Here is a 24,551-nt window from a genome sequence, read left to right as displayed (position 1 = left end):
TCTGCCCACTGGGTAAAGCTCGGCCTGGGTGGCAGGCCCAGATAGAGGTGGCTTATTGGAGCCGGGCAGGGCAGCTAGAGTCTCCCCAAGGTAGCCTTCCACACTCTGGCAGTGGGCTCCTCCCACACGGCCAGCTGCACAGTGCAGGCCCACAGTGAGAGCATTTCCGCACAGAGCCAGTTCCAAAACGTGGAACCAGTAGGGGGCTAGGGGCAGTTTTCTTCGGATGCGCTGCTTTATCAGATTCCTCCAAGACATCAGGCTACTGAAGGCTGGGAGGTGATACACTGGAAATCTACCGGGACACTATAAGCCAATAGCGGAAAACTGCAATATCTCAGGGTCCCACTGACAACTGACCAATATGAGAAAACAAGGGAAGAAAATGTCCCAAACAAACCTAGATACTACATCAATAAAACCCAATGACCACAGCAGAAGAAATGTCAGAAAGGGAGTTCAGAATGTACGTAATTAAAACGATCAGGGAAGCTAATGAGGAGATGAAAGAGCAAATGCAGGCATTGAAGGAGGAGATGAAAGCAAATGCAGGCATTAAATGATCGCACCAATCAACAGTTAAAAGACCAAATACGGGAAGCAAGAGATCATTTCAATAAAGAGTTAGAGATACTGAAAAAAAAACAAACTGAAATACTTGAAATGAAGGAAACAATAAACCAAGTTAAAAACTCCATAGAAAGCATAACCAATAGGATAGAACACCTGGAAGACAGAACCTCAGACATTGAAGACAAATTATTTAATCTTGAAAGCAAAGTTGGCCAAACAGAAAAGATAGTAAGAAATCATGAACAGAATCTACAAGAATTATGGGATATCATGAAAAGGCCAAATTTAAGAATTATTGGGTTTGAGGAAGGCTTAGAGAAACAAACCAAAGGAATGAACAATCTATTCAATGAAATAATAACAGAAAATTTCCCAAATCTGAAGAATGAAATGGAAAACCAAGTACAAGAGGCTTATAGAACTCCAAACATACAAAATTACAACAGACCCACACCAAGGCACATTATTATGAAAATACCTAACATACAAAATAAAGACAGAATTTTAAAGACCGCGAGAGAAAAGAATCAAATTACATTCAGAGGGAAACCAATAAGAATATAGCAGATTTTTGGGAAAAGAAGGGTGGGAGGGGTGGGATGGAAGGGAAAAAAAAATAAACATCATTACCCTATGTAAACGTAAAAAAAAAATAATAATAATAATAAAAAAAAGCCTACCAACAAAGAAAAGTCCAAGACCAGATGGGTTCTCAGCCGAGTTCTACAAAACCTTTAAAGAAGAGCTCATTCCAATACTCCTCAAAGTATTCCATGAAATAGAAGAAGAAGGAACACTTCCAAACTCATTCCATGAAGCCAAAATCACCCTGATACCTAATCCAGACAAAGACACATGGAGGAAAGAAAATTTCAGACCAATATTCTTAATGAACACCAAGGCAAAAATTCTCAACGAAATTTTAGCAAATCACATAAAAAAAATATTTAAAAGATAGTGCACCACGATCAAGTGCATTTTATCCCAGGGATGCAAGGTTGGTTCAACATTTGGAAATCAGTAAACGTAATTCATGATATCAACAGACTTAAAGTCAAGAATCACATGATTATTTTGATAGATGCAGAAAAAGCATTTGATAAAATACAGCATCCCTTCATGCTCAAAACACTGGAAAAAATAGGGATAGTGGGAACATTCCCTAACATTGTAAAGGCCACCTATGCTAAGCCCATGGCAAATATCATTCTAAATGTTGAAAAACTGAAAGTATTCCCCCTAAAAACTGGAACAAGGCAGGGATGCCCCCTTTCACCACTTCTGTTCAACATTGTTCTTGAAACTCTATCCAGAGCAATTAGACAGACCAAAGAAATTAAAGGGATACAAATAGGAAAAGAAGAACTCAAACTATCCCTATTTGCTGATGACATGATCATATTTTTAGAGTAACCAGGAAATTCACCAGAAAACTTTTGGAACTCATAAGTGAATTCAGTAAAGTAGCAGGTTATAAGATCAATGCTCATAAATCCAATGCATTTTTACACATAAGTGATGAATCTTCACAAAGAGAAGTTAGGAAAACTACCCCATTCACAATAGCCTTGAAAAAAATAAAATACTTGGGAATCAATCTAACAAAAGAGGTGAAAGACTTCTACAATGAGAACTACAGAACACTAAAGAAAGAAATTAAAGAAAACTTAGAGGATTTGAAGGTCTCCCATGTTCTTGGATAGGCAGAATTAATATTGTCAAAATGGCCATACTACCAAAAGTTCTATACAGATTCAATGCAATTCCAATTAAAATCCCAATGACATACCTTACAGAAATAGAGCATGCAATCATGAAATTCATCTGGAAGAATAAGAAACCCAGAATAGCTAAAGCAATCCTTAGCAGAAAGAGTGAAGCAGGGGGTATCACAATACCAGATCTTCAACTATACTACAAAGCAATAGTAACAAAAACAACATGGTATTGGTACCAAAATAGACAGGTAGATCAATGGTACAGAGTAGAGGACATGGACACACACCCAAATAAATACAATTTTCTCATACTAGACAAAGGTGCCAAATACATGCAATGGAGAAAAGATAGCCTTTTCAACAAATGTGCTGGGAAAACTGGAAATCCATATGCAACAGAATGAAACTAAACCCCTGTCTCTCACCCTGCACAAAACTCAACTCAAAATGGATTGAGGACCTTGAAATCAGACCAGAGACCTTCATCTTATAGAAGAAAAAGTAGGTCCAAACCTTCAACTTATTGGCTTAGGATCAGACTTCCTTAACAGGACTCCCATAGCACAAGAAGTAAAAGCAAGAATCAACAACTGGGATAGATTCAAACTAAATAGCTTTCTCTCAGCAAAGGAAACTATCAGCAATGTGAAGAGAGAGCCTACAGAGTGCTAGAAAATCTTTGCCACCCATACTTCAAATAGAGCACTAATCTCCAGAATATATAAAGAACTCAAAACACTCTACACCAAGAATACAAATAATCCAGTCAACAAATGGGCTAAGGAATTGAACAGACACTTCACAGAAGAAGATCTACAAGCAATCAACAGATATATGAAAAAATGTTCAACTTCTCTAGTAATAAGAGAAATGCAGATCAAAAGTACCCTAAGATTCCTTCTCACCCCAATTAGAATGGCAATTATCAAGAATACAAGCAACAATAGGTGTTGGAGAGGATGTGGGGAAAAAGGTACATTCATACATTGTTGGTGGGGTTGCAAATTAGTGCAGCCACTCTGGAAAGCAGTATGGAGATTCCTCAGAAAGCTTGGAATGGACCTACCATTTGACCAAGCTATCCTACTCCTTAGCCTATACCCAAAGGACTTAAAATCAGCATACTATAGTGATGCAGCCACATCAATGTTCATAGCTGCTCAATTCACAATAGCCAGATTGTGGAACCAACCTAGATGCCCTTCAGTTGATGAATGGATAAAGAAACTGTGGTATATTTATACAATGGTATATTACTCAGCCATAAAGAAGAATAAAATTATGGCATTTGCAGGCAAATGGATGAAATTGGAGAATATCATGCTAAGTGAGATAAACCAATCTCAGAAAAACAAAGGAAGAATGATACCACTAATAAACGGATGATGACACATAATGGGGGTGGGAAGGGACAAGAATGGAGGAAGGAGGGACTGTATAGAGGGAAAAGAGGGGTGGGAGGGGTGGTGGGGAAGGGAAAAAATAACAGAATAAATCAAACACCATTACCCTATGTAAATGTATGATTACATAAATGGTATGCCTTTACTCCATGTACAGAGAAACAACATGTATCCCATTTGTTTACAATAAAAATAAATTTAAAAAAAGAATAATTTCAGATAAATTCATAGATAATAACATCAGTGACCCTGCCTGAACCTTTTGTTTATTATCACAACCAGGCACTGTAGCATTTCTTGCCATGTGTCAGCCCAGTGAGATCAATATGTGGAGCCTGCTTCCCATCAGCATTTAGGGACTCCGCCTTCTTCCAGCCAGTGGTTCCATCATGTCCTGGTGTCTCTGACTCTCCCCGAGCCATTTATAATGAACTAGCAAATAAGAAATCACAGAAGCAGGGCATGGTGGTGCATGCCTATAGTCCCAGCGACTCAGGAGGCTGAAACAGGAGAGTCATAAGTTTGAGAACATCCTGAGCAACTTAGTGAGGCCCTAAGTAATTACTAAGACCCTGTCTTGAAATTAAAAAAAATACCCAGGGCTGGGGATTTGGTTCAGTTGTTGAGTTTTTCTGGGTTCAATCCCAGTATGAAGGAAGGAAGGAAGGGAGGAAGGGAGGAAGGGAGGAAGGAAGGAAGGAAGGGAGGAAGGGAGGAAGGAAGGAAGGAAGGAAGGGAGGGAGGGAGGGAGGGAAAGAGAAGGAGAGAGAGAGAGAGAAAGAGAGAGAGAGAGAGAAAGAAAGAAAAGAAAAGAAAAGAAAGAAAGAAAGAAAGAAAGAAAGAAAGAAAGAAAGAAAGAAAGAAAGAAAGAAAGAAAGGAAGAAAAAAAAAAAAGAGAGAAAGAATAAAAGTTGAGAGAGATCAGAGAGAGGTTGGGATCCAGGGGAAAGTTCAGGTCCAGGCCTCAAAATGGCCCAAATCACTTCCACATGACCTTCTGCTGACCTGGAACTTAGTCACATAGCCACAACCAACTGCACAAGAATTCAGGAAGTACAATCTAGAAATTTAAAGGAAAGGGCTGTGAACTGCATCAGGCAAGGTCTTCAGTAGTCTTTCCTATATCCAGGTTGTAAGCATGATCAATTGTACTTTCCCTTCTAATACACTTAAAATTTTACTTCTTATTTAATAGATAAGAAATTGTTTTATTTCTTATTTAATTTCTGTGGAATTTATTGGTTGGTATTATGATATAGGGAATTCAACTTAATTTATTTTTAATTATTTTTTTATTTTTACAGACTGCATTTTGATTCATTTTTGTTTCTATGGTTGTGCACGATATAGATTCATACCATTCTGCGCCCGCCCACCCCCCACCGCCGCATCCAAGTTCATTTTTCCAAATAGATTGCCTACTTATGTTATAGTATACTCTTTTCTTCATGGGATTCCCATCAATTTGGGATTCTCCACATTCATTATTCTGTCAGTTAACAATGCTCTTGGCTTTGAGTGACAAGAGTGTTGAGCACCAGGGGCTTCATTGAAGATATGTTTACTTTTGCATAATGGTCCTGAGTCAGTGCTAGAGTTGAGTTTGCTGCTTAGTGGTACCAGGGCAGCATCTTTGATGTTTTCTTGATGTTCCCCTCATGGTCAGGCTGCTATAGCTTCTCATGCCACATCACTGAAAGTGGGGAAGGGGGAGAAATGGTAGAATTCTATGCATGCCCCTTTTATTAGGAAAGCAAAAATATTTGCTGAAAGTAGCCTGGTAGATTTCCTCTTACATTTTAGGAAATCATCTCAATGTACATAGACCAATCAAGGGGGTGAATCAGCCTTTCTCCCTCTCTCTCCCTCCCTCCCTCTCTCCATGCCCCCTGCTCTCTCTGTCACACACACACACAGAATCTGAGTCTGTTTTCCCCTTCTCCTACCTTGGTCTGTCTCTCTGTCCCTGTACCACTGCTTTAATAACAGTGCTTTCATATGTTATGTGTGGAAGGACAGACTTCTGCATCCACTTTGTTATTCATATAATCTTTTGGACTGGGGATATACCTTAATGGTAGAACACTTACCTAGCATACACAAGACCCTGGGTTCAATCTCCAGTACTGAAAAAAACAACAAAAACAAAAAGCAAAACAAAATAAAAAACTAAATACAGTCTTCCAACCTGTATATTTAAGTTCTCTTTCTCAATGAAGATTGTTTTCTGTGAAAGAACAAAATAAAAAGTATCTCTCATTTTTATTGTGTTTCCCCTAATTGGTTCATAGAATATTCTTTTGTTATTGGCTACTATGAAATGAATTATTTTCATTGTTTTTAAAATGCTTCATTGGCTAATGTTGGCATATAGGAAAATTATTTATTTTTATATGTTGATCGTGTTCAAACCATTTAAAAATTTTTGCTTGTTCTAATACTTAGCCATGTACTTGTTCTGCACTTCAATGGAAGTACTTCTAAAGTTGCCATTATTAGGTCTGATCATTCCTTTAAGTTTGGGATCAATACCCTTTACTAAATTAAAGAAAGTTCCTCCTATTCCAGGTTTATTTTGGGTTGGTATAACAAACTACTGTGGATTTTTTTGGCATGTTTTGAGATGATCATATGGTTTTTCTCTTTGAATTTAACAGCAAATATATAATATATACTAATATTATATATTGCCATTAGAAATATGTTTGCTGTTAGTAACAGAGAAAGGAAATAACAGAGGATTTAGTAAGAGGGATATGTATTTCTCTCTCATGTGAGTCTGGCTGGGGTCAGGATTTCAGAGGTGATTTTTGCATCTCCAGAAACTCCCATGCACTGACCTCCTTCTATCTCATAACCCCTTTTCCCAAGGACTCAAAACAAAACTGCTCTAGGACCCTTCATTGTCTTTTTATTTCTTTTTCTATAGTTTAGATTCAAATGCTCATCTTTTTAAGTTTTATATCTATGTTAAAAATGACATTTGCCTTAGATTTTGTTTTCCTCTATTGTTTCTTTTTTTAGTATTAGCCTCTATATTATTCTTTCACCTGTTCATTAGACATAAGTTCAAATGTTTGACTTAATTGGCTTGAACAAATAGGTGTATATATGAAAAGTGTAATAAAATTCTAAAGGTGGTTTGTCTAAGACTGGTGCACATGCTCAATAATACTAGCAGGGATGGTATTCCTATTCCATCCAACCTTTGGTGGGTTTTGTTCTATTGCTTCATAGCCCCAAGATAGTGAGTATACTTGCCAATATTATTCTCTTACTTAAAACAGAAAAAAGTGGGTGAAAGCAACATGGGAAGAGCTATTCAGTTAAGTATGTCCCTTTCTATTAGGTAAGCAAATGCTTTCTCATAACCCAGACCCAGTTGACTGGGTGAGGTTAACTGGATCGTTCAGCCCAGACATATCCAGACAGGTGGATCACAGACCCAGGGAAATGAAATTACCACCAGCCAGCTTTGACTGACATCCCAGGTGCCAGGAATGCTGCCTGTCTTCTGTAGAATCCAGAGCCTCTATTGTTCCCTGATGAACAAGATTCTATCAGCAGTAGACTGTCAGGTGGAAGGTGGGAAACACCTAAAATAGTCAGAACCTTCTGGTGTCTTTGCATGTACTGGGTACATATTTCACTCTGTTACCAAGTTTTTATGTTTTTGTATTTTTGTTCATTTTCCTAAAGCACCTGTCATTCATATCAGTTCTGTCCCAGAAACTCTTACTGGCCTGTGATACGGTCAAGGCTACTCACTGTGACAGTCCAGATGGCTGGCCCTAGTCTTCCCCCACTGGCTCTCCTGAATGTGCAAGGGTTTCTGAGCTGTTGGTCTCTGCTTGTGTTATTCATTCAGCCTGGAATACACTCTTTTCAGCCTACCTGAATCCTCAAAATCTCCTCTTGGGCCAGAGATATAGCTCAGTGGTAGAGCACTTGCCTGACATGAATAAGGCCTTGGTAGTCATTCCCCAGCTCTGCAAAAACAAAAAACAAAAAAAAGACCCCATTCAGTCTTCTTTCCTTCATTCTGCCAGGCAAAGGGGACTGTTCTTTTCTTGAATTATGAATTTGCTTGTAAACAACGTTATATTTATTCCAATCTAAGTTGGATTTTGAATTATGGTGATTTTCCTATCTGCACAACAGAATGGAGTAGAAAGTTGAGCTTAGGGTTTTCATTTTCTTTTTGTTCATTCACTCAGCATACATATTTAGCATCTGCTATGTTCCAGCCAGTAGTAACAAGATAAATAACATGTGGACCCCACCCTCCAAAGAATCCCTCAGAGAAGGAAGGAGCAGGCAAGTTAGGGGCAGCAGCCCAGTACTCAAGGTGCCCTCACCCATTACAATGACAGTAGGAGGCCGTGAAAAGAACTGGATCCATCAGGCTATTTTTCTTTTGTAGGGAAGTTGCCTTTACCCAGATAAAATGCTGAATAAAATTACTGGAATCGATAGCAGAGGTATAAACCTGATTAGTGAATTGTAGTTTTGTAACCCTTGTTGAGGGCACATTAGTCTGATACAGACACATATTTTATGCCAGTGTAACAGCTAGATTTATAAACCTGGAGAATAAACTCCTAAATCTTTCAAAGCAAGGGCATCTTACATGCATTCCATGCTGGAGGTTTAGTGTTGTGCAGGAAAGCTCTGACACAGACTTTCAAGGATGAGATAATGCCTCTGACACCCAGGTTCCCTTGGAAGGTGGTCATTCTAGGACGTGGACATGTATACAGTTGCAAAGTCATGGTTCTTCATGAGTTAGAATAGGTGTCACCATGTTTCCTAGCCTTACAAAGTTCATTTCCAGATTCAAGTCTTTTTCAGAATTAGTGATTATTATTTCTTATGGATTCTTTAAGAATTGCCTAGTCTTTATATGAGTTCACAGCAGGAAATGGCATGGAAAGGGTAGTCTTTAGATCTTTTGGGATCCTGAGCCAAGGACTGTGATTACAGCTGTACACCTGCTCTCATAATATGAATCCTTGAAGAATTTTATATATCATTGCTTAGTGTATCATTTCAGGGTATACAGATAAAAATCTCAGTGGATCCTGCATTACTCCCAAAGATATAAATTTTAAGAGGGACATTTTCTCCTTCTTTCCATACTTAAGATAAAATCATGAAAGGTATAATCCAGTGTCACCTAAGAAAATGCTTTGCTTCCCATCATGCATGTATGCACATGAAATATTTCAAAGCAATAGATACTTTTCACTTGAAAACTTTGGAAGATGCCCTGATTCATTTATAAAGGATGGCATTGTGTGGACAGCAGAATGGTGAACTTTGGATCAAAATAGGTCCAGGTAGGAATCAGTTCTGCCACTGGGATCTCTGGACTTCAGTAAAATAGATAAAGCTATGTTGCCTCTTGTCTGAATGAAAGGTAACTTACTCAAAAAGCACTTAGTATAGTCAATGTTATTGTGGGCACTTTGCAAATAGTACTCATTTTCCTCATTTTCAACATAGAGAGGATTTAAGCCTATGGGAACATTTCATTATTCAGCTCCATTCAAATAAAATTGAACCCCAAGATAAAATGAATAAATCTCCAGGAAAATATAGTCTAATAAAATTGAACCCTGTGGAGATAGAAAGTCTAAAAAGAGCAATTACCATAGAAGAAGATAGAGAAAGTTGTAAAAGAACTACACACAAAAGAAGCACAGGAACAGATTGATTCACAGAGGAAATCTATTAAACCTTCAAATACCAGATGCCCCCAGTGCTACTTAGGTTACTTCAGAGCACTGAAAAGGAAAAGAAAATTTGAATTTTGTTTTAGATATAGAATGTTGATTGTTGTACATGAAAATGAAAACCATCAATCTAATTCATTATGTCAATGTAAAAATCTTAAATAAAAATTAACAACCTGAATTCAAAAACACATAAAAAGAAACATCAATGAATGATTTAAGGATATATATTCCAGAAATATGAATGAGGTGCAATAATAGGAATTCCATTACTAGAATTCATCATATTAATAAATCTTAAGAGAAAGAAATGTATGAAAGTTAGTATCCATCTATGATAAAACTACCAAAAATAGAAATGTGTGGATTTTGGGGGAGTGTGGGAGGGTACCAGGGGTTGAACCCAGGGGTACTTAACCACTGATTACATCTCCAGTCCTTTTTACTTTTTATTTTGAGACAGCATCTCACGAAGTTTCTTAGAGCCTTGCTAAGTTGCTGAGACTGGCTTTGAACTTGGCAGTTCTCCTGCCTTAGCCTCCTGAGTCACTGGGCTTACAGGCATGCCCCATTACACCCAGCAATTTATGGATAACTTTTAAATATGTGTGTATAGACCAAAAGTCAGTAGCCAGCATCTTATCACATAGATATTACAATATTAAAACACTTAAAGTTATTCTCCCTGAAGTTTGGAACAAAGCAAAGATGCTCATTACCTCTAACAATATTTAATATTGTATTAAGGCATTAATCAATGCAAGCATGCACAAGAAAATAGAGGCTGAAGAATTGAAAATTAACTGTTAACACAATCTCTGTTTGCATTTGATGTAATGGTATATCTGGAAAACAAACAAACAAATAAAAAAGAACCTTATGGGAATATTGCTAAAAATAGTTAATACCTTAGTAAAATAGCAGAATATAAATTTAACACAGAGAAATCAACAGCTTTGCTTGCAAATACAATAACAAGTTGACACACATAAGAAAAAAGATACCTTTTACAAATACCTTGGCATAAATCTAACAAGCAAATACAGAAATAGACCAATTGCATATGCAAATGTATCAATACAATAGTGGAAGCATCTCAAATCAGTGAGGCTTACCCACTGATGTTCTTTTTTCCTAAGTGGTATTGGAATAGCTAGAGAGCTATAGGAAAAATGATAAAATTAGATCCATTTATACATCATACACCAGGATTAATTTCAACTGCATCAGAGCTTTAAGTATTTTTAAAAATGGAACCATTGAATCATTAGAAGGAAACATGAGTGAATCCCTCTATAACCTGACAATCAAGACAATTTTTTAAATTGACTCAAAATCCAGAAACATTAAGAGAAAAGATAAGTATATCTTATCTTATCTTAACATTAAGATAAGTATATGTAAACTATTTTAATAGATTTATTTTTAGAACAGTTTCAGGTTCACAGCAAAATAGAGTGGAAAGAAACTGAGGATGTAGCTCAATGGTAGAGTACCTGCCTAACTTGTACAAGGCCCTCTGTTCCACTACTATGAAATTAAAAACTGACTGGAAGGTACAGAGATTTTTCCATTTATTCTGTGACCCCCTTGAACTGCCACACTATTGACAACCCACATCAAAATGTTGCATTTATTACAATTGATGAACCTACATTATTAACGCATCATAATCACACAAAGTCCATAGTTTACATTGTCATTCACCCTTAGTATTGTACATTCTGCCAATTTGAACAATGTATGACCATTATAGTACTATACAGAACAATTCCACTGCCCTAAAATTCCTCAGTGTTCCATGTATTCATTCCTTCCCACTCTCAATATAATTTTATTTTAATTGGGATTAAAAAGACACTGAAAGCAAAGGGAAATGACAAATGACAAAATATGGAAATATTTTCAATGCATAGCAAAGAAGAAGGATTTTTATCTTTAATACATAATGAGCTAATAATGGTAGAAAAAAATAAAGACCCAAATCATATTCAACAGGAGGAAATGGACTAGAGAAATGGACAGTTTACAGAAAATGAAATGATCGTGGATCTTAGCCATATGATTTTAAATGTAGTAAGAAAAATGCAAATTAAATCTACAGTGAGATAGAGTTTCTAACTTATGAGATTGCCAAAAATCCCGAAGATGAACAACACATTCTGTAGGTGAGGTTATGGTAAAACAGACACATTCCTGCATTGCTTTTGGCCTTGAAAACTTGTACAGCCTCTTTGAAGGACACTGCCAGAATTTAGTAAAATGACACTAGTATTACCTTTTCTTCCAGTCATACTTTTATAAATCTATCCTAAAGATACACTGAAAAATTATGGAAAGCCTTTACACAAGAAATCTTTATTCCTGTCCGGAGTCACAGAGCAATGGTCAGTCCCCTGTTGGTGAACATCTATGTGGATTGTAGCCTTTTGTTTTAGCAAAAAGTATAACGAATACAGATGATCACTAGATACTAGTGCATACTGATCTAGAGGAAGTACTGTATAGTAGGAAAGCAAGGTGGAAAAAAGTGCTTATAAATGGTGTCACTCATCCAAGTGATGGGAGGATACAATGTGAAGTTTTTAAATCCACATAAGATAAAAATGGAGGATAAGTCACATAATTAAACATAAAAATTTAGTTATGTGACAAGGAAGGGAATAGAGCAGAGGGGACAGGCTAGAAGTCATTCCTTGATTTTGAGGTTTGAGTATAAATCTGTTACTATTTTACAAAACTAAAACAAAATCAACGTCAAAAGGCAGTCTTTTAAATAACATTAAGATGCAGCAAGTGAATCTAAAAGCATTTCCAGTTGGTGGCATAGCCACAGAGGGAGAACTAGTCAAAGTGACTATTAAAATGCAGCAGTTTGTCTGTTCATCCATAATGGGATAGACCTAAGACCAAAAATATTAATGCTATATTTATAGCAACAAACTAAACTGCTTGCAGAGACCATTGTACTGTTGTTAAACCCTGGTGTGTATACATGATATATACATATATGTATATCCTGTAAATAATAAAATGACTTTTTAATTGAGTAATATTCTATCATTTCTATTGTTATTTCAAACTGGATTAGAAGTGGAGATAGGAGGTTCGTATGTAATTTGAAGGAGAATTAAGTGAAAACTCTGAAGTCTTCCATTTGAATTGCAAATATTAGAATGAACTCATGTATTTAGTATTAAAACAATCATATTTCATAACTCTGTCCACTAAAGAGTCCTAAAAATGATGACTAACCCAGTACCAGTATGTATACTACTATGGGATATTTAAAAATTTTTTAAGTTTAAAAAAAACCCTCATGGTTCTGCTGAGAAATGTCATATTCCAGATCTAGAGCAATAAATTAACAAGAGGAGCCCAAAACAACTTGTCATCTCTTGTCAGCTGTACCAGGGTCAGGGTAACTCAACTCAGGAGCCCAGAGACAACTTGAAGAAGCTCTCAATGGCCAAAATTAGTAGAAGTTGAACATCAAAATAGATGAGACCTGCATCTATGTTGGGTGGATTGAAATGAATCAAATACATTCAAATCCAAGAATGCAAGATGATTTTTGTTGTCATGATGTAGGTGTAGAGGATTAAACCCAGGACTTTTTATATACTAAGCAAGTGCTCTACCACTCAAAGTGATATTTAAAGATAGAAGATAAAGAACATCATGAAGAAACTAGCAAACTAGATCATCTAATAAAAGGGGTTGAGAAGTGGTAAACAAAGCATTTATCTTGCCTTTCTATTTGAAATCTATCACCAGGTGATAGATTAACCTAAATATTAGGTTAATGGAAATTCCCTTTTCTCTATGAATTCTAGATAATAAATGAAAAAGGAATGAAAGAATTTGACTGCTGGTATGTACAACCCTATTGAAATAATTCCTGGTTCTAGGCAATGATCATCAGTGGCTGCTACCATTACAGAAAAGATGGTCAGACATTCAGTTCTACCTGATGGAAAAAGCACCAAAATTTGCACAAAATTGAACCTGAATCTGATCAAGCCTCTGTATTCAAGTACTAATTTGCATGAAGTACATAGATCATAGGATGCCATTGGAACAATCAATAAAAGCCAGATAGTTGAAAATTCTACAAGAAAAATGATCAGGTTTTTCAATAAACAAAACTTATAGATTACAAAATGTATATCAACCAGTTACAATGTGTGGTTTTTATTTGAATCAAACATATGGAAAACAAAAATCATATGAAATTATGGCATTTGAAATCATTGGAAATTTGCCCACTTTCTGAATAATAACTTCATTGAATAATTGTTATTAGTTTGTACGTGTGATAATGGTATTGTGGTTCTGTTTTAAAGAGCCATTTAGAGATATATTGAAATATTTATAGATGAAGTAATATGTTGTCTGGGATTTGTTTCAAAATGATGTGGGAGGAGGAAGTGGTTAGAGGTAGAGAAGTAATAAGACTTAAAGTTGTTAATTGTCATACCTGAGTGATGCGTACATTGGCATTTATCCATATTTTTCAGTCAACTTTTATACATAATTTTTTTCTATTGGAAAAAAATTAAAATACATAGCACTGCTATATTCTGTCTTCTCCTTGTCAGTCTTAAAAATCTAAGCTCAGGTGTGTAGGAATTGGGGAATGGAGGTGGCATGTACAAATTTTTGTTATTAGTTTATTTTTTAATTTTTATTAGTTCTAATTAATTACACATGACAGCAGAATACATTTCGATTCATTGTACACAAATGGAGCACAGTTTTTCTGGGTGTACACTTAACGACATCTTTTTTAAAAAATATTTTTAATTGTAGATGGACACAATGCCTTTATTTTGCTTATTTAGTTTTTATGTGGTAATGGGAACTGAACTCAGTACCTCATACTTGCCTAGCACAGGCTAGGCAAGTGCTCTACCACTGAGCAATGCCCCACTTTCTCATGTAAATAAACCACCAGCGCCCACATGTGCTTTGAGAGCCAGAGCAGGGCTGTTGTGGCCCCTGAATTAGAAGATGCCTCACCCCATGGCACCTGCGGTACCAGAGGAGGAATGGGCTCAGTGCCCACTCATGTGCCTCCCACCAAGCCTTGGCCTAAGTGGCGGGCCCTGGAGCTGCCCACCATTGCTCCCAGAGTTTTCTCAGTTACTGCAAAGACAAGATGCTGGGCATTTGGAGAATATCAGCTTTACCAAGAGGAAGAATAAGAAGCAAAGTGCCCCTGCAACAATGGAAAGATCTGCAGTCTGCACACCAGATGTTCCTAGGGTCACTTTTGTTTGTTTTTCAGGCCAGTCTGTCTGTAGCAGTCTTGCTAGCCCTCTTATTATTCTTCCTCCCTCCCAGACTTTTTAGGTTGAATTTCCTGGATAAATTGCTTTGTTGCAGCCAAAATTACTCTTGGACCCATCTTTATCTCTAGCTTGTGTTGTGGGCCTTAACTAAAGTCATATGTATGAGCACATGCTGAAAATGTCCACTTGTTCTATGCATATGAATGCTTTGCAAACTCAAATTTCACAGAACTCATGCCCTTCATGAAAAGGCTGTCTTAATTTTTCTCTGAACCATGAAAATGTCCTAGAAAATGTCTTTTCCTTAATGTGCTATCCACAGAAACCTGTGTCACTGCTTTGTTCAAGGGCACAATGGCAGCTGGCAAAGGATAGACCAAACAGACTCCTGGAAAGAAAAACGTTGATAACTGCTGGGCCTGGTGGTAATCCCAGCAATTTGAGAGGCTGAGACAGGAGGTTTGCATGCTCAAGGCTAGCCTCAGCAATTTAGCCTGTACATCTGTGAGCTCCTCACCAGGATGGGCTTCATCACCAGGCAGGACAAGATCTAGCTATTAGTGACACCTTTTCACATATTATCCTGCACAATAGGGATGTATGCATACATGGATAGTAGAGTGAAGATTCATAATACCAGAACAATATATTAGGTTATTTTATTTTTTATTTTGTATTTGTTCTAATTTGTTGTACATGACAGTAGAATGCATTTATACATTTTGATAGCTCATATAGAAATGGAGTTTTAAATCTACAACAATGACAATAACAATAGTGCATGTTCTTTTGATCTCATTTCATTTCCTCCTTACAGCAATTTTGAGAGATAGGGGTGTTCTTACCCTCATTATTCAGATGAGGAAACCAAGGCTTCAAGAAGTGACATGACTTGCCCAGGCCATACAGCGAAGATGCATTAGCAGATTTGCACCCAGCCAGATCATTGGCTCCCAATTCTGTGCTCAACCCCAGACCTATTCTTCTCTCTGCTCCTTTGTGTCTTGGATGCTGTGGGCTGCATCATCAGACAGACCTGGATGAGTTCCCTGCTCCCCATTTAACTTTTGCAACCCTGACCCAAGGCTGGTCCCCTCTGGACATCAATCTCTCCCTCAGCCTGCCTCCCAAGCACCAGTCAGCAATTCTGCTTGTGTACCAATGCCCTCCAGACCTCCAGAGTCTGAGGCAAAAGGGAGAACAGTCTTGCAGGTCATGCCTTCATTGAAAATGCTGATATTATGTTCTTCAAGGACGTATCTGCACTCATTTAAAAATATATATACCACTAAAATATTGTCGATCTTGGTTTCTGAATGTTTACACCCCCTTGCACCTCTGGCAGGTGCTTTGCTTGCCTCACCTTGGTCCTGACCCTGCTGGATGCCAGGCATTGTGAAACCTGGAGAATAGCTTTCAGGCTCCTGGCCCTCTATTAGGAGAGATGATACATGCAAGGTTTTGGCTGTTCTCTCTTGCAGCTCTGGGGTAGAAAGTAACCTCCAGGTACTCATCCTCCCTGTAGTCTTCCTCTATCTATCTTCAGTGGTCAGACCACAAGACTCTACCCTCGTTTCAGTCTCCTTTCCCCACAAGTTGATACCTTCCAGACTCCAGTTACAATAACTGCAGACAGAAATATTACAGGCATGTTTTATTTGGGTTCCACTGAAACAGAAGTTAATGAAAAATTAACTGAGGCATTTTTTGTCTTTATCCTGTTATACCTCTGTCCTTCAATTTTGCTGTCTTTGTTTAGAACAGTTCTTCTACTTGGTAGTCTCCCAAATCTAGGAGTCAGTCTCAGAAACTGCACCTGTGTGTGTACCTGTCTCTCTCTGCTTAGAAGCTCCTGGGGAAGGCCCAAGGGACTTCTAAGTACCATCACAGTCCCTATTACAGTGACCTAAACAAAGTAGCAGTCAGTAACTCCAGTTACTTATAAAATGAAAGCTCAGGTACTGGAAGAATGTGGTATTGAAGGCAAGATCCTCCAGTCAGCATGGACACACTGTGATTCTAAGCCAAGGTTAGGGTTGGGCCCCTTCTTTTTGCCTTAGGCGGTCTTGTGGCAAGCAGTCCTAGTGCTGAGTTGAGTTATGGAAAGGAGAGGGTGGCCCCAGGGTCTCTGTTAAATGGTAAGTAATAGTTCATGTTTATTGAGCATGTGCCCTGGGCCAATATATTTCATGTTTACATATTTTATCACCATAGCGAAGTTGAGATGCATTTATGTGGTATCATACCATTTAGACCTGCTGAGTAGGTCAAAAGGTCCAGCAGTGCACTTTGAAGAGGGACAGTAGGGCAAGGGTGACTAAGGGTCCTCATTGACCTGAGTCCTCCCATTACTTCATAGGGCATGAATTTGAGGTCTTGGTGGTGGTGGCATTAGGTTTCAGAATTACATCTTAAAGCAGGAATTTCTTGCCACATAAACATATTCATCTTACCTTCACCTCTCTATTTTACATTAAGAATGAGATACAGAGGAGTAGATGTGGTAGATGTGGTTAGCAAGTTCCTATAGCAACTGGGAAGGCAGAGGATCTGCCTCCAGCTGTTGGCCCCGCCCAGATGCAGCCTCCTGTGACCAGAAGCAAAACTTTCCAGGGTAAGGAGAATAACATGCCCTTATTCTCTGATTTTTTCCCCCAGGTGGCACTGACAAAAGAAGAGACTCTCCAGGCCGAGGCTCTGGTACATGGAGAGAAGGAAGAAGGAAATTTCCTAATTGGTACCATATACATCAGGTTAAATAATTTTCTTCATTTTTAACCATATCAATAAAACCTTACACCCAAGTCTCAACTGTGAACAAAGTGGTGAATAATAATGGATAGTTCTGCTTATAGAACTCCCTGCCTGAGACCCTCAGTCCTCAAGATTTTGGGCATAGATAAACTTATTTCTTCCATTCTTACTAAAATACAGGTGGGCCCAGAACTCACCATTGACCATGTTACAACTGATAAGGAACAGAACTGAACTCAAACTAGGCCAGTGTGCCTGACTTTAACACCCTAGCAACTGCCTCAGAACCTGCCCCACTGAGAAAAGGCCATCCCTGTAGTCATCATGAAAGAAGGACAAAGCACATTCATTAATGGCAAGGGATTTAAACTTATCCCACAGTGTGTAAATTCAATTATATGTTTACTAGCATAAAATTTTTTATCATATATACTGAAAACTTTTTTCTTTTTTGAAAATATTTTATAGTTGTCAATGGACCTTTATTTTACTTATTTATATGTGATGCTGAGAATCAAACCCAGTGCCTCACACATGCTAGACAAGTGTTCTACCTCTGAGCTACACCCCAGCCCACAGCAAACTTTTTCTGTAAAGGCTCAACTAGTAAGTCTTGGTTTTGTGGGCCTTATGGTCTCTATTTTAAATACTTAACTAAGCCATGAACAAAAGCAGCCACAGACATTATGTAATTGAATAAGTGTGACTATGCCCCAATAAAACTTTATACACAAAAACAAGTAGAAGGTCACATTTGGTCAACGGGCCATACTTTGCTAACCCATTATGTACACAAATTTGAATGCATTTGTACTTTTTCAACCATGACTGAGACCCATGAATGGCCCCTAAGCTGCTTCACTAATGTGAGTCACTCTCACATGCAGGGTAATGGCTGCTTTTCCCCAGCAACTGTCTGCTCCATCAGCCTATGGTCAAGCTCCTCAATGCCCACTGAATCCCTCTAACCAGGATTGCTCTACCTAGGAAATTTGACTTCCTTTTGAATTTTCTTAAATTATTACTATGAATATGACAGCTCTTAGAGGGATAGCAGGTACTTTGGTAATCATCTTCAGCAAGTTTGGTATTCCAGTCAACTACTAGTGAACCCAGAGTGCCTCCTAATAGCCACGTGAGGGGTGAGAGCTGAGGGAAGTGGGGCGGGCGGCACATTGATAAAGGCACAGTGGGGAAACAGTGAGTAACACGTTACACTGTGGAAGGGTTACATGTCTGTACAGCTCAGGAGAGGATCAGAAATCTAGTTATTCCAAATTAGTCTCTCTAAATACACTTAGGCTTTTTTAAAAAAATAATCTAGTCTATTTTTTCCCCACCATTTATTTTAAATTGATAGAACATAAGATTGGAGGCATTAGAGTTAATGATGACCCCTGGCTTTTATCTGTTCAGGCTGCTGTAACAAAATATCACAAACTAGAAGACTTGTATACAACATAAATTATCTGGGTGCTGTAACATACAACTGTCATCCCAGTTACTCAGGAGGCTGAGACAAGAGGATCACAAGTTTGAAGCCAGCCTCAGCATCTTTGAAAAAATGTTTTAAAAGGCTGGAGATGTAGCTCAGTGGTAGAATAGTTAGTTTTCCAGTGATGCAAAACAAAACAAAAACAAAAATTTATTTTCCACAGTTTTGGAGGCTAGGAAGTCCAAGATCAAGGCACCTAGCACATCTGCCCTCCTGACCAACATCTTTAGATGGCGACTTCTCACTGTGTCCTTACATGTGGAAGGGGCAAGGGAGCCCTCTTTCTAAAAACAATAATCCCATCGTCAAGATTCCATGATCACTCCCAAAAGGCACCACCCCCTTACATCATCAACTACAGTTAGGTTTCAACATATGAATTTGGGGAACACAAATATTCAAACCATAGTATCCCTAGTCTCACATACAGATATTTTAGTTGACTTCTATGATTTAATATCTTGCATGAAGAATAAGTGAGTTGCCTCAAACTAGTTCAAACCTCTACAGCAGCAGGTGGCAGCATTTCCTTCTCTCCACTGGGTCTCCATGTGTGTGGTCACTCACATTTCCATTTCTTGTGCAGATGGATGGTTTCTAGCCTGCTTCCAAACCCCACCTCGGCTGAGTGTTGGGCAGCACTTCTACATGATCCTATGACGCTTGATATGGACGCAGTCCTGTCAGACTTTGTTCGGTCCACGGGGGCAGAACCTGGTCTGGCCAGAGACCTGCTGGAAGGTAAGCTGACCTTCTCCCACACACCATCCTCTGGGGCCTATCTTCCAACCAGTGACAGAAGATGGGGAACATGGACATTACCTGACAAAGGTTCACTGGAACAGTATTTGGCTTCTTTCAAAGTAAAAGAAAATGTTAATGCTAATGATGAAATGATTTTTGTTATTCTTGTTGGTATTTTGGATATGGAATAGATCACCCAACTCATTTGTGCTTATGTACTTTTACGTAAGGCACAAATGAAGCTTTGCCTAGTTAGTTCTTAACGATATTGAGTGAAAATTTATCAATAATCATTTTTCAAGAAAATATATTCAGTGGAATAGAAATGATAGAATATTTGAGAAAATACTTTCATTGGAGACCTTAGATCCTTGTTTCTATCTTAGCAGAGACAAAACTGTTTTAGTCAAAAGTTATTGGTGAAAAAAAGACACCTGGTAGCCAATTAAGTAGTTGGGAATAATTCACAAGCAGGGAAATTTTATCTTTTTATATCATTTGCTACCTGAAAAAAATGTGTTATCCTTATATAAGATGTTTTCAGGTATTTATTCAGCAATAATTATAATAGACTGAAAATTAAAGTCTGTCTCTAAAATGGATTTATTTAATGTCATTTTTACTTCTGTTTCTTTTTTTGGTACCATTACCTGGCAGAGGTAACAGTGTTGGTGTCGGTACCAGGTAAAGTAGGAAGAGTCAGTTTCAGTTTCTCTGAATGGTCAGATGTGTGAGAGGAGGGAACTTCTTAAATGATTCGTCTTTGCTTCAGGTGTATAAATTGCAACTTGTAGGGTTGGTAAATCCTTAGTCAAGTATTGTAAGTCCCAGTGATTCTATCGGTCACTCAGAGAAAAATATGAATTTCTATATATTTATAAAAATGGAAATAACTATTCAATCCTATTATAAATTAAGAACCTCCTATTGGAAGATTGTGAGAAAATGACAATGACAAGAGTATAATTTTAAAATTTCTCTCAAGCTCTGAACACACTCAGGGTTTGGGATAAAATAAGTGCAGAGAATCTTTGTGGTGTATGTGAGTCAAAATGTGATCCATACTTCCCACTCTTCATATTATATAATGTCCCCCTGCAGGTTCCCACTCTTTCTGTTCATTTCAGTGAGTGGCAGTGGGAAGTAGCTTGGGAATGAGGTTAGCAGTGAGCTCTTTGTCCAGGGCCAGACTCAGCCACTTTGCAGCTATGAGACGTAGGGAAACTCATTTAACTTCTCTTAACCATAGGGTTTTTTTCTTTGATCTACCTTAAAGAGCGATTGTGAATATTAGAAGTTGTTCCTGGAGAAGTGAGCAGCAGGTTGGAAAGGCTCAAAAAATAGTGGAGGTAGATCATACTGGTTGTTGCTGATGTTGTAACTAGTACTAACTTTGGTGTTGGTTTCTAGACAGCCTTAAATGGGATGCAAGAGCTAATATCTCTTTTCTCTTTATTTTTAAAATTAAGATATGTAAAAACTGACTTCTTGGTGTTCAGTTCTATGAATTTTAACATGCATGGATTTGTGTGATTACTGTAGCTATCAGGACACAGCACCCCTTCATCACCTGCACATTCTCTGTCATCTTTTGTAGTAAGGCTCATCCCTTATCCATTGGCAGCCACAGCTCTGTCTCCTACCACTCTTTTTGTCTCTTTTCAAGAATGTTATATAAATGGAATCATATAGAACCTCATCTCTTGAAACTAGTGTCTTTTCACTCAGCATAACTCTGTTTCTTTTGATTGCTGGTAATAATTCATTCTAGAGATGGACCACAGTTCATCCATTCATCCGCTGAGAGAATTTCAGTTATTTCCAATTTGGGGCAGATATGACTAGAGTATCTATAACTATTTTACAACAGGTTTCTTGTTAATTTAATTTTAATTATCCTAGGGGTGGGATCACTGGTGCATATGGTAAGGTATGTTTATAGGAAACTGCCAGACTGTTCTGCAAAGTCGCTACACCATTTTTCATTTCTCACCAGCAGTGTACAAGAGGTCCTGTTGCTCCATCTATTTACCAGTACTTGATGTTTCTTTATTTTTGTTTACTTTGGCCATTTTACCTAGGTATACAATGATATTTCTTCATGGCTTTAATTTTTATTTCTCTAATGACTGATGATGTTGGAATTTTTCAGTTTATTACCTTCATCTGCATATTCTCTTTCATAAAACATCTGTTCAAACTTTCTACATGCTATTATATCGACTTGTTTGTTTTCTCACACTTGAGTTTTAAGAGTTCTTTATATATAGTGAGTATAAAACACTTGTTGGATATGTGACTTGAAAACATTTTCTCCCATTGTGTGTTTGAATTTTCATTCTTTTTTATTTATTAAGATAATTTCAGTGCATTATAAGTCTACGTAACAGGCCTCATTGTTACATATTTGTACAGGCACATAATTTGGTCCAATTCATTCCCCAGTACCTTTCCTTTTCACTCTTTTAACAGTGCCTTTTTCAGAGCAAAGGCTTTTAATTTTGGTGCAATCCAGTTTATCAGTTCTTTCTTTTATGAATCATGTTTTTGGATGACATGTCTAAGAACCTTTGCATAACTTCAAGTCATGAAGATTTTCTCCTATTGGTCTTTTGAAAGTTTTATGCTTTTATGTTTTACATTTAGATCTGTGACCCAGTGTGAGTTGCTTTTTGTAGAGTATAGAAGATTTAGGTCAAGGTCCATTTTTATGCATAGGAGTGTCCAAGAGTTTCAGCACCATTTGTTGAAAATATTATGCTTCCTCCATTGAATTGTCTTTGCACATTTGTCAAAACCAACCAAGATTATAGAAATAGAAATAACCCAGAAAGCAATTTGTAGAAATCTATGTCTTGATACCAGTTGTATTCCATTGATCAGTATGTCATTCCTTTGCCAATAGTATACCATATTGTTGATTATGGCTTTGTAGTGAGTCTTAAAATTAAGTAATGTGATTCTAAATCCGTTCTTCTTTTTCAGACCTTTTTCAAGTATTCCATTTCCTTTGCCTTTCCACACATATTTTAGGAACAGCTTACCTCTACCTATGAAATGTCTTACAGGAATTTTGATTGGAGTTATGTTAAATCTGTAAGTCAGTACTAATTATCTCAATCCATGAGATACAGCCATGTGTTCTATTTATTTGGACTTCTTTGAGTTTCTAGCTCAATATTTTATAGTTTTTAGCATGTAGATCCTAAATGTGTTTTGTTAGATTTATATATAGCTATCTTATTTCTTGAGCAAATGGTGTTACTTAAAAAGATTTTAGCTTCAAAATTGTCCTTTGCTAAGTATATAAAATATTTATTTATTTGTTTGTTTGTTTTATTTTTCTGGGTTTAGAAATTGAACCCAGGGGCACTTTACCTCTGAGCCACATCCCCAGCCCTTTTTAATTTTTTATTTTGAGACAGGGTCTTGCTAAGCTGCCCAGGCTGGCCTCAGACTTGAGATCCTCATGCCTCAGCCTCCTGGGTCCTTGGAATTACAGGTGTGTACCACCACACCCAGCTAAAATATTGTTTATTTTTATGTGTTGATGCTGTATCCTACAATCTTGATAAAGCCAAACTACTAATTATTTGTCCTAGGAACTCTCCCCCCACCCTGCATATTCCTTGGGATTTTCTTGACAATCACGTTGTCTTTGGATAAAGGGCAGTTTTATTTCTTCTTTTCCTATCACTATGCCTTTTTATTTTTTTAGACTTCATTCACTGACTAAGACTTCTAGTAAAATGTTGAGTAGAAATGGTAAAAAAGAACATATTTGCCTTGTTCTTACTCTCAGAGGAAAGCATTCAATCATCCACCATTAAGCAGAATGTGGGCTATAGATTTTTATAGATGCTCTCTCTGTAGGGAGGAGGAAATTCCTCTCTATTCCTAGTTTACAGAGAGTTTTATCATGAAGAGATGGTGAATTCTTTTGCATTTTCTGTATCAATTGATAGTGTGAAGAGTTTTCCCACTTCAACCTGTTAATTTTCAGGCTGACACTGATTGTCTTCTAACAGTAAAGCAGCCTTTCAGTCATTTCTTATCATGTTTTTCTGCTCCACGTTTTCTCCTCTCCTTCTGGACCCAGATGATATGACAAACCTTGTCTTACTGCCCTATAGGTTCCTGTGGCTCTACTCATTTCCTTTTCTGATCTTTTCTTTGTATATTGTTTAGATTGTTTCTATTTGTCTATTAATAAATTTACCAACTCTTTCCTCCCTTGTCTCTAATATGTTATTGAGCCCATCCAGTCAGTTTTTTTTTTGTTGTTAAATTTATTTCTAATAACGTTTCCACTTGACTCTTATTCATATCTTCTATTTCTTTGCTAAGACTTTATATATTGTTCCAATGTAGCCATTGAGGTTTCTCTGGTTTGTGTTCTTTTGTGGGATTTTGTTTTGTTTTATTTTGTTTTTGAATAGTGAATAAATTTAAATTGTATTCTAGGACATTTCAAAACTTATGTTTTGAGATTCTCATTGTTTTTAAGCTCTTACAGAAAATATTGTTATTCTTGTTCTAGAATATAATCTCCCCAGGTGGGTTCTGTGGATTGTGGTTCCAACAGCAAGCAAGTCTTCAAGAAGTGCCTTTTGGATCCATCTCACTTGTGTGCCACCTAGTGGCCAGTCAGGAACTTTGACACGACCTGTCAACATTCAAAGTCTGTTTAATCTGTTTAAGGATAGAACCATACATGTGCAATTCTGGGACAAGCCCAGGAGTTCATAAACAACTTTAAGGGGCTGGTCTTACTGCATCATAATCCTCCCACTCTGCGTTCCACTTACCCTGTCCTCCAGCCAGTTTGGGTAACT

The 24,551-nt window shown here is 37.5% G+C and overlaps 1 protein-coding gene across 4 annotated transcripts in view; it reads left to right on the top strand.

Annotated features, from left to right (window-relative positions):
• Otud7a (OTU deubiquitinase 7A) overlaps positions 1–24,551 on the top strand; it is a 341,701-nt gene that overhangs the window by 188,865 nt on the left and 128,285 nt on the right. For all 4 annotated transcript variants that reach the window (XM_047540192.1, XM_047540188.1, XM_047540189.1 and 1 more), the window contains 2 exons: positions 17,382–17,476; positions 19,559–19,713. In XM_047540192.1, coding sequence (XP_047396148.1) covers positions 19,563–19,713 — 151 coding nt within the window. In that variant the 5' untranslated portion in view covers positions 17,382–17,476; positions 19,559–19,562. The remainder of the gene's footprint in view (positions 1–17,381; positions 17,477–19,558; positions 19,714–24,551) is intronic.

Source organism: Sciurus carolinensis, chromosome 2, assembly GCF_902686445.1.
Source record: "Sciurus carolinensis chromosome 2, mSciCar1.2, whole genome shotgun sequence".
Taxonomy (NCBI): domain Eukaryota; kingdom Metazoa; phylum Chordata; class Mammalia; order Rodentia; family Sciuridae; genus Sciurus; species Sciurus carolinensis.
Note: the sequence above shows the minus strand (reverse complement) of the source record. Positions and strands in the feature narration are given on the sequence as shown.